The 11,251-nt window shown below is 51.9% G+C and overlaps 1 protein-coding gene across 1 annotated transcript; it reads left to right on the forward strand.

The window, feature by feature from the left end:
• Nucleotides 1-970: 970 nt before the first annotated feature.
• Mln (motilin) lies at nucleotides 971-10,894 on the forward strand. The gene is given in 4 exon segments (XM_055607028.1): nucleotides 971-1,087; nucleotides 3,244-3,357; nucleotides 6,897-7,005; nucleotides 10,797-10,894. Coding segments are annotated over 4 exon segments (438 nt in total).
• Nucleotides 10,895-11,251: the final 357 nt, after the last annotated feature.

Consider the following 11,251-nt stretch of genomic DNA (forward strand, 5'->3'; position numbering starts at 1 on the left):
CAAGCATTGGATAGGAACCTTTGCAATCCAGGGCCCCGGGGGCTGCCTCGATTCCCCTCCCTACCAGAAGTGTCGCCCCTGAGCTTAGTAGTCCCTGAGGCAAGAAGCTGTCACCCTGACTACATCAGGTGGCCTGCACCTGACCCCCATTCTTCCTCCACAGACAGAGATGCTGGGCCCTGGGAAGTGGGAAACACCAGGCCTCAGAAGACCAGGGCTCCAGCTGCCTCTTTCTGAATGAGCCGCCAGAGGCTGGCGCCCAGTCTGGCTATGCCACCAGTCCAGGACCACTCGGGCCCTCTTCCTCAAGTCAGCTCTACACGCTCCATGCCCACCTCTCCCCGGCATGACTTGAGTGCTGAGGGCCGCTCCTGCCAAGACATATAACCTGCCTCCTGCCTGCCATCCTATCACCTAAGTGAGGGGCAGCCTGCTGACACCCTCTCTGCTCGGGGTTGGCAGCAGTGGGCAGCATGGCCATCAGAGTGCAGAGAGCCTGTCCTGAGCTGGTGCTCACCCCAGGTGGGAGGACCCCACTGCAGCCTTGGGTGATGAAGTTTTTAATCCGTCTTCTTCCCTGAGTGGGTTAATGGTCCCAGAGCTACCCTTTCCATCATTCTGAAGAAGGGGCAGGACTCTCTGGGCTCTGCTGGTAATTTATGAGTTCTTTTTCTGAACAGTGAGGCTCCTCCTGCCCCATTAGGGGACCATCTGAGCTCACCAAGCAAAGAGTACCCAGTGGAATGAGCAGGCGGGGCAGCCTTCCCCAGATCTTTATCAGGGGCCACCACTCTAGTACGGGAAGCTCAGCGCTCATTAGGGAATCCAGATGCTGGGGCCAGCCCACAGAAGCCAAGCACTGGCTCAGAACCACACCGGTAGAAGCCGGGCTTGTACCAGAGTCCTTCAGCACAGGAGTCCATCACTGTGCTGTAACCTTCTGTCAGAGTTCCCCTCCCAAGATTCCAGGATGGCATCCGGCAAGGCTGTGGTCATCTTGCTAGTGGCATATGCAGCTGCCGTGCTGGCCTCCCAGACTGAAGCCTTCATTTCCATCTTCACCCACAGTGAACTCCAGAGAATGCAGGTGAGACACATAGACAGGCAGGCATGCACGCATGTGTGTGGGCCATCCCCAAGCCACTTGGATGTCTCTGAAGCCCAGGCATGCTTGGTAAGCTCCTCGCGGCAGTTCCAGGAGCAAGCTGTACCCAGACAACAGCAGCAGAGTCCCCTTCAGCATCTCTCAGAGCTCTGTGGCTCCAGGGGTGGGAGCTGTGCCCTCACATTCCTTCAGAGGGAGAAGTATTTCACAGGCTCCTCTGTGGAACCAGGGAGCACCCTGTGCCCATGCCTGCAGCTATGTTCCAGGAGCAGGCGACCCACTCACGTGGATGAGAAACCGGTTAACATTTTTAGACAAGAGAACAGTATCGAGTGAGCATTCCGGCTCATCCCAGCACTCAGGTAGCAGAGATAGGAGGACCAAGAGTTCAAGAACAACCTCAGCTGTACAGCTCAGGGTTCAAGATCGCGTCCTTCCCACCTTCCCAGAAACTCCCCCAGACCAGGACTCATTGCAAAAGCAAGAGGTTTATTAACCATTGCGCAATGGGGTCACCCCTGCTGGTCAGCAAAGAGTGGCACCGGAAGACAAAAGCTTTAGGTTTTTAAAAGAAAAATTGCGGAAATTTGAAATTGCAGTTTTGGCAATTTAGGATTGGATGAGGAAGCTAGAAAGTAAGATAATTGGTTAGTCTTAGGTGCTCAAGCTTGGCCAGTCCTGCCAAGTGTGGATGCAGCTGCAATTGAAGGTGGGGGTGGTTGGCTCATCCTTGAAGATTAGGGCTGGCTTTTGGCTGGAGGTCAGGAGCTACTCAGAAGAAGGATTGAGGCCATCTGGGTTCACTGCTAAGAAACACTATCTTGAAGACAAGGGTCTGGTTGTTCTTTTTGCTGAGTGAAGGTCATTGCTTGCTTGCTTTTTTTATATCTGTCCTCACAAATAGGGTCACATTCCTCTGTTCTCTGGAAAGGTACTAAGAGGCTTTAGCTTAACCTGGACCTAAAACTCAAAACAATAGGCTTTAGAAGACATACAGGTTACAAAGTTAGTCTAACCCTTTCACAGCTACATATTGAGTTTGAGACTCGACCACCTGAGATCCTGTCTCAAGAATGCCCTCCCCACAACGAGGCGATGCCACAGGAGATTTCTACCCCCAAACAACCATGGGGCTAATCTAAGCACTGAGGTTCAGCGGTAGAATTCCTGGGCTGCCATGGAAGGCGGAGCCTGGACCCTTGGGAGAAGAGAGGAGAGGGATACTGGGAGTCAAGTAGCCAGTGTGAGCATAACCTTCCTCCCCTGGTGAGTCCAGGATAAAACAAGGCCCAACAGAACTCCGTTGGCTGTGGATAAGGAAAAATGGGGCTGCTGGTCTGGCTCCTGGTACCTTTGACTTCATGCTTCAGGGGAGTCTGAGAAGTTGTCTGGGGAAAGTTTGTCCCTGCCGGGACAGGCCACGCTAATCCAGACCACTCTGGGGCGGGCACTGGCTAAAGATCACTAGACTGTTCTAGTGTCTGCGGGGACAGTCCCAAGCATCAGAGATGCCAACAGGTTTATCTGACTGGAGGGCACACGTGTTGCAGGCCGAGCGGGGCTAAACTGAAGCAGCGTGACTCATAGGGGCACCAGCTCCCTAATGCAACCCCCAAACCGGCTGTATTAATGTGCGCAGTGGTTTTCCTTGTAATTGCTGGAAGCCGAGATTTTTATGAAGAAACTGCCTATTCCTTTGCCCATAACTCATCTCCCTGTCTCGCCTCTTATAAATCACTTCCCAGGGACTGGGAGTTCCTGGCCACCCCATGACGCCCTCTCGGGCGAGGCTGTCTGCTACCTTCTTTATGGGCTCTCTCCTAAGAAAGACACATTTGCACACTTAAATATGCATGAAGGGCAGTCATTACTCTCAGCGTTTTAAGTTAATTAACGGTAACTGTCTGGGTGCTTTTTTTTTTTTTTTTTTTTTTAAGCACCAAGGAATGATGTCTTAGAAGTGGCTTGCTGGTGGACAACCCCAAGCCAGTCCTCAAGCACTGGGCATCTGAAAGGCATCATGCAGGAGTCACCAGAGCTGATGGCTGTCTTGGAGTTAGAGAGTGTGGGCTGGGTGGTGGGAGATAGGAGAGAGTGGTTGAGGAAGGCACTTGTAACCCCGTGATTTCCTGCTGTAGGAATGAGAGAGAAGCAAGGCACAGAATCCAGTGGCCTTCCAGCAGGAAACCAAGGAGGCAGGACTTATGGACCCCCAGGAGCCCACACTGGAAGAAGAAACCCAAATCATCAAGGTGAGCAGACAGTGGGGACCATGGAAGGACATAGCATGGGGTGTGATTCTCTGATCTGGCAGGGACAGCCAGAGGCAGAATGTTCTGGGCCACAGTTGGTGACCAAGCCATCTAGGCATGAGTTCTGTCATAGGACAGAAAAATGGACACAGCAATGAGATAAAATCATGCAGCCATCTAAGAATGGAGGAGTACATTGAAAACTTCGGAGTTTTAGTTTCTTTAAAATCACACAGAAATATTATAAAAATGTGATTTTGTTTTAATCCCAGGTGTGGGGCTGGGGGCTGCTTTGGACTGTCCACAGCAGCTGACTATGATTTGACTGGTGCTCTAGCAGAGGCATGGTTTTGCCAGCTGCAGATAGTTCCTACTGTAGGACCTGGGGTCTCACAGCTCAGGAGTTTAAGATCGTGCCCTTCCCAGACCCCCCCCCACAGACCACATGACTCGTTGCAAAAGCAAGAGGTTTATTAACCATTGCGCAATGGGGTCACCCCTGCTGGTCAGCAAAGAGTGGCCCCGGGAGACAAAGACCTTAGGTTTTTAAAAGAAAAATTGCGTGAAATTTGAAATTGCAGTTTTGGCAATTTAGGATTGGATGAGGAAGCTAGAAAGTAAGATAATTGGTTATTCTTAGGTGCTCAAGCTTAGCCAGTCCTGCCAAGTGTGGATGCAGCTGCAATTGAAGGTGGGGGTGGTTAGCTCATCCTTGAAGATTGGGGCTGCAGACTTTTGGCTGGAAGTCAGGAGCTACTCAGAAGAAGGATTGAGGCCATCTGGGTTCATTGCTAAGAAACACTATCTTGAAGACAAGGGTCTGGTTGTTCTTTTTGCTGAGTGAAGGTCATTGCTTGCTTGCTTTTTTTTATATCTGTCCTCACAGATAGGGTCACATTCCTCTGTTCTCTGGAAAGGTACTAAGAGGGTTTAGCTTAACCTGGACCTAAAACTCAAAACAATAGGCTTTAGAAGACATACAGGTTACAAAGTTAGTCTAACCCTTTCACTACGACTGTGTGATGTTTGGAATTCTGGAAACTTTTCAGAGGGTACATAAATACTAGGGCCCTGAGAGGTGGGGTTGGTAGCTGGTTGTTTAGGGAGCTTGGTTGTGGTTTGTTAGTAGCCATGGTCAAAAAAGAAACAAAAGGAAAGAAATTAGATTCCTTTGTTTCTCTCCTATCTAGTGACAGGGGTGAAATGAGTGGATGGGGTGGGGGCAAAGGGTGGGAAGAAGAGCCCACAAAGTAAGGAAGGCCAGCTGCCTTGCTGGAGAGAGTGACTGGACACTCAAGGCTCAGCTCGTGTAGAGACGCTAGGAATGCTTCTCGGAGGAGGTGTCTGCTTCCAAACGGAGAGCATGAGCCCCCGTGTGGGGCTGCAGCTGAGGAGGCAGGAGAGGGTGTCCTCAGGAAGGAGCTGCCTGAGATGACTGTCCATCCATCCTGGGAAAGAACAGAGGAGGGCCTGCAGACCAAGGCCTGGTCCCTTCACACTGGGAACTGCTGGCTGCAGGCAACTCCTTCCTTCAGGCGCTGGAGGGAGAGTGAAGGAAATAGACAACGGCCCTCCCCCTTGCAGGAGAGCAGAGGACTAGAGGGACAGCCTCACTTGGCAAATAATCAAGCGATACAGTGTGGCACACAGCAACAGTCAGTTTTCAGGAACACCAAGCCAGGAAGGCTGATGAGGTGGGTTCATCAAACAGCATGGGGCCGGGCAGGGGGCCAGCCTCCTGAGTAGGTTTTTATTAAATACAAGACCCAAAGAGAAGCTCCAGGAGGTCTCAGGAGAAAGACATCCAGACAAAGAAAACATCAGTAATGCAAAGGTCCTGGGGCAGAGCGTGGTACGTCAGAAATAATGAGTGAAAGGCCAGAGCTGAGGAAGGTGGGGAAAGTGGGATCAGGGCAGCATGATTGGGACTCGGGGATCACTTTGCTAAAGCCCTTGAGTAACAGAAACGTGGTCTGATTTACATTTTAAAGGGGGCTGCCCAACTGTTGTATTTGAGAATGGGCAGAAATAGGGAGGCCATGGGAGCCTGTGGGACTGGGGCAGGGCTTGGGGAATGACAAAGAGAGGAAAAGTGGAAGTTGGGGAGGAGCCCTGGAGTGGTTTGAGAGATAGAAACCCACAGGATTTTATGGGAAGTTGTGATACAGGAGGTGAAGAAAGCGACTCATAAATGGATGGAGGAGCAGAGGGGCTGGCATCTCAGGTCATAGCTGGAGCAGCTAGCAGGGCTTCAGCTGGGGCAGAGGAAGAACAAGGTGCCAGGCTGGGCTTCTGTCTTAGTTAGGGTTACTCTGGCTTCGAGGAAACACCATGACCGAGCAACTTGGGAGAGAAGAACTTATCCAGCTATGCTTCCACATAGAGTTCATAATCAAAGGGAGTCAGGACAGGAACTCAGGCAGGGCAGGAACCTGGAGGCAGGAGCTGAGGCAGAGGCCTTGGAGGGGTGCGGCTTACTGGCGTGCTCCCCATGGCTTGTTCTTGTAGAACCCAGGACCACTAGCCCAGGGATGGCCCCACCCACAGTGGGCTAGGCCCTCTCCATTGATTACTACTTAAGAAAATGCCCTATAAGCTTGCCTATAGCCCAACCTTATGGAGTTATTTTCTTAACTGAGGTTCCTTTCTCTCTGACAACTCTTACGTCAAGTTGACATAAAATTTCCCAGTGCAGCCTCTGAGCTGCAAGGAGCTGTTGGCATCCAGTTAGAGATGGCACCTAATCAGGAAGAACAGTGAGTCTTAGGAAAGAGATGGGGGCAAAGATGAGAATGTGGCTGTCACTGGAAGAAATGTTTGAAATCAGGACTAAAACCGGGCGTGGTGGTGCAGGCCTTTAACCTCAGCACTCAGGGACGCAGAGGCAGGACCAGGAGAACCCAGGGGGACCTCGACTGTAGAATCTCACACAAAGGATGGAGTGGGATCCAGGGAGAAGGGGGCCTTGCTGAAATCACACTGGAGTTGCAGTAGCGGGAAGCCCAGCTTCTGGCTCTCCCTGCTCTCTCAGGGAGCCTCACACTCATCATGGGACCCTCCTCCTGGGACTCTACAAGAGTGAGCTGAAAGCGAGTTGTACCCTTGGTGCCAAGGTGCCCAGGGGACAGGAGGACAAGGGTACACCCTTCCCAGGGATACTTGGGGACACACATCTCCCCAGGGGTCCATGTGTGGCTGGACGTCCTACAGGGGTCAGGTCAGCCTCCTCCATTTACATTGGCACCTCTGAGGCCTTCCACCCACAAAGGGCAAACACTAGTTTTCCCCTTCCTGGAGCCACTTGGGACAAGCCTGGAACTCAGTGAGGTTGCAGCGTTAGCTCTACTCATGTGGCAATTCTGTTCCCCAGGCAAATTCAGCTGCAAAGTGGAGAGGGCCCCAGAGGTACCCTCTGGAGTCCCAAGGAGTTGGGGTGGAGCAGGGTGCTGCGCTATTGCAGGTCCCTCCTGCCACCTGTAGGGCGCCTGGGGGTTAGCACCCCTCCGCCTCACCCCGCTGGCTAACTGCTTATTTCACAGCTGACTGCTCCAGCACAAATTGGAGCAAGAATGACCTCCAGGCAGCTGGAAAAGTACCAGGCTGCCCAGGAAGGGCTGCTGAGGGAGGCCCTGCTGCTGGACCCCCTGGGTAAGCACAGGAGGGTGGTATCTCCACCCACCCTAACATTAAGATTCTAGGAGGCACAGGGCAGGGTTTGAAGGCTGCCGCTTCCTTTCCACCTTGAGAGCAAGCTGCCTCCTCCGGGTGCGGGGGTGGGGGTGGGGGAGGGCGCTGCTCTGCTGCACGCTGGTGGCCACCTTGCCCCAAATCCCCAGCTGGGTCCCTCCCAGGTTCCCCGTGAGCCACCAGAGCTGCCCTGCCCTGGGATATTTTCATTCCCTCCCAGAGACTCCAAGAAGGAAATCAGGAAGACTAACTGTTTTCCCCTGCTTCGGATTTTTTTCCCTATTCATCTTGCAAATCGAAATCTTGCATCCTTTTGGCCTCGCCTAGTTCAAGGTCTGCTCCAGTTAGTTGTGCAAAGCGAGATCTTGTCTGACAAACAGCCACTAATTACTTCTCCTGGTCCCTGGGAGGAGGTGTTGGAGATTCGAGAAGCTCAGAGGTTAAATGACTTGCCTCAGGCTACAGAGAACTTCCAGGCACTGCCTGAGCCTCCCACCTCACCGCCCTCCTCCCTGGACCTGAGGGCCCAGAGAGAAGGCCCTTCATAAGTGGGCACGTGTTCTTCCCCTGCAGCTGAGTGATGGCCCCGCAGAGAGCAGGTGGGGACCAGCAGATGCCCTGCCCATTCCAGCCAGGGCCAGGAGCCTGTGTCCACACTGGAGTGGGAAACACACCCCTCCCTCTCCAACAAATAAAGCTTCCTCCCGTGAGCTGCCTCTTTTATTTAATGGCCTAATTTCCAAAGGGCAAACTGGGGCTGTAGGGGAAAGGGCGGGATAGGAACAGTTAACCTTCAGAGAGAGCTGTATGCAAAATGGGCGCCTTTGGCTATGGCCAAGTTCAAGTGTTAGCGCAAATGGGAAGATGTGCTGTCACCCAGCCCCCAGTGCTAGAGGGAAACTGAGGCCCAGAGAGGTGGCAGCTCTGCCCACACATGACTGGTATCAGTGCAAAGACCTGGGTCATCATTCAGGTTCCCAGAATCCTGGTCTAGTTTCTGTTGGGGATCTTCAGGCCTCTGCACTCAATGCTGCTGAGGAACTTCTCACTGTTAGCATCAGTGATGGAGAGCTGAGGCCCAGCCAAGAGCAGAGGACTGTTCTTATTGTCACCGTGCGACAAACAACAGTTTCCAGCATCCACAGCAAAACCACACAGCCAGCCCACTTATTTCTGCCACTAAAACAAAACTGGATGGGACATTTCATTCTAACTTAATTTTATATTAACAAGTGCTCATTTATTTTTAAACTGGAACCACATAGGAATCACAGCTGTAGCCAGCATACGTGACTGGCAGTTGGCCACTGTGCCCTACCATCATTGCTACCTGCCTACCTGCTCTGGGGAGTGGTTGTTAGTGTAAGAACCCTCCCCTCCCCCACTCTTGTTTGGGATGCTGAATCCCCTGGAGCCTTCTGTGAGAACAGAGCCTGCTCTGCTAGACAACGAGACACAGTCCCCAAATGTACAGCACATGCCTCAGAGCTCTGAGTGTCCGGGGACTGAGGGCAAGCTCTGACCTCCCGAGGGAGAGGCCCACTGTGGCGACTGCACCCAGACTCCATCTCATGCATCCCAGCTCAGATACTGGTCACCCTCGCACCTGCCACATCCTTCCAAAAGCAGGAAAACAAGGTGCTCTGGCATTTTTCTAGGGAAGAGACATCATTTCTATGTTTGCCTCGCACTCTGCCCCACAGTGGAGACCACCTTCCTGTCACCAGAAGGGAACTTCTGTCTCCTGGGTATTGGGTGGGGAGCTGGTACCTTTAGGGCTGTTTTCCTAAGTTCCTGGGGTTTGGAGAGTAGAGCAACTCTGGGGAAGGCCCACAACTCCCTGGGTGATTTTGCCACATGCAGTTTTTAGGATTCTTTTATTAGTATTTTTTAAGCTGGGAATTGGTTGGTGGAGCACAGCCCCTGGGGGATGCGCTGCCGCTGTCTCTGCAGAAAATCAGGGGTTCATTAAGTGGGAGGAGGTGGCCAGTGCGTGCTGACCTCCCGCCATAGTCCCTGAGTGCTCTCAGTAATGAGCCACAGTGGGGACCCAGGGGCCACTAGCACCCGCATGTGCCATGCCCTGTGCAGTTAAGGCCTGTCTGCTCCTGTCTCCTGCTCCTCCTCCTGCCACTCTTCTGTTGTTTACAGTCTGATCAAATAAGTCTTCTGTTTGTTTGTTTTTCTTGGGAACAAGCGCTTCTGCTTCTCGTTTCTTGGGCTGCAGACTGGATTGCCTACGGGATGCTCATGAACTCTGGAAGTAATGAAAACTGGAGGAAGGGAGGGAAGGATCCATGAGATGAACTGAGATGAAATGACCATGTTTTCAGGAAACAAGGATAGCGAGACACAGACCTGTTTGAAAAAAAAAAAAAAAACAAGAAAGAAAGAAAGAAAAAGAAAAGGCCTTTAGAATCAGGACTGGAGAGATGGCTCATCAGGTAAAAGCCTGTACTGCTGTCAAAGAACCCAAGTTTAGTTCCCAGCACCTAGGTGGGCAGCTCACAAGCTCCTGTAACTACTGCTCCAGGAGGACTAACACCCTCTTCTGGCCTCTGTGTGCAACTGCACTCACTTGCTCACACCCACACATAGGCACACAAAACAAAACCTTAAAAAAAAAAAGGGCTGGGCAGAGCAGTGCTGGCTCCTGCCTTTAATCCTAGCACATGAAAGGCAGGGATAGGTGGATCTCTGTGATTTTATGGCCAGCCTGGTTTCCAGAGTGAGTTCTAGAACAGCCAGGGCTACAGAGTGAAACTGTCTCACAGAACAAAAACAAACAAATGTCTACCACAAGGGCAGAGGAGACTGCTTAGCCAGCAAGGAGCATTTCTCCACCAGCCAATCCCCAGCACCACAGAAGAGATGGCACAGTGGCGTCCACCTGTCTTCCCTGGGTGAGGAGGTCGAGGCAGGTGGATCCCTGGAGACTGTCAGTGGTCAGCTAGCTATGTCAGTTTGGTGGGCTCCAGGTTCAGCAAGGAGAGCAGCTGAGGATGATACACTTAATGTCACCGCTCACGCATGCACACACAAAAACACGCACATATACATACACACACACACAAACACACGCACATATACTCACACATACACACACACACACACACACACACACACTACAATGGGTAAACAAGGAACCAAGCAGCGAAAAGAACCAAAGGATCCACAGTGACCCCAGGAACTGACCATCCCTCAGGCTTTCCTTCCCTTGGAGAGATTTATAAAGCACTATGAGCAGGACCCCACAGTGATTTAAGGGGACTGAGAGGAGATTTGCTCCTGGCAGGCAGGCTTGTTCTTGACACTCACAGGACCCAGATAATAGCCAGGCGACCGGAACTGAGCCCCACAAGATAGAGATGATGAGGTGCTTTCTCCCTGAGCACACTGGCATGATTTCATAATTACTGAGGTGCACGGATTAACCATGAAACTGAATAGTTAAAAGCAGAGAGTAATTTCTGGTGTCTGTACTCTGTAATTTAGTATAATCTAATCATGGACAAAGCCCCAAAGAAAATGCTCTGAAAGCATGCGTCTTCCTTCATACACAATTTGTTACTGACATTGGTGATACCTTCCGTGCCTCTGAAGGAAGGCTTACCCATAGACAACAATGCGTGAGTGTGGTCAGAGTAAGCTTTTCATTCAATTCCCAAGAGATTGTGCGAAGCAAGCGGCATAGCAGCCCACTGACCCTGTTCTGGCATTTCTCTGTGACTCTTTACCTCCTTCTGTGACAGACTGGGAGAGGGGCCGAGGGCAGCCCCTGTTGCACAAAGCACTGAGATGGAGTGGCAAGAAGCTGGGCCCCTTGGAAGCCATGGCAGTCAGAATCTGAGCCCCATTTTTTGGCTGCATTCTCCCAGTACCCCTACATCCCCCCCCCCCGTGGGATGCCACTGTTATGTGGTTCAAGCCCAGGTCAGCTGAGGTCCTCAACAGGGTGTGTCAAGAATGCACCCTGAGCATCACAGAGGATGGCGTGAGTGTGCTGTTTCCTAGAGGGAAGAAAGGAGGGAAATGGAACTGTGAAAGATTTATGGGCATTGTTATTATGGGGCTCTGTCAAAATGGGAAGCGGCTGGCGGGGGACAGTGTGGCAGCCTTGGGGACCCAGAGGGTTTCAACAGCTCATCGTCTCTGCTGCTTGTGTGGCTGTGGTGACTAAACACACACTCAGAAGGCTGTCCTTCCT

Source organism: Psammomys obesus, unplaced genomic scaffold (assembly GCF_907164565.1).
Source record: "Psammomys obesus unplaced genomic scaffold, mPsaObe1.curated_primary_1811, whole genome shotgun sequence".
NCBI lineage: Eukaryota > Metazoa > Chordata > Mammalia > Rodentia > Muridae > Psammomys > Psammomys obesus.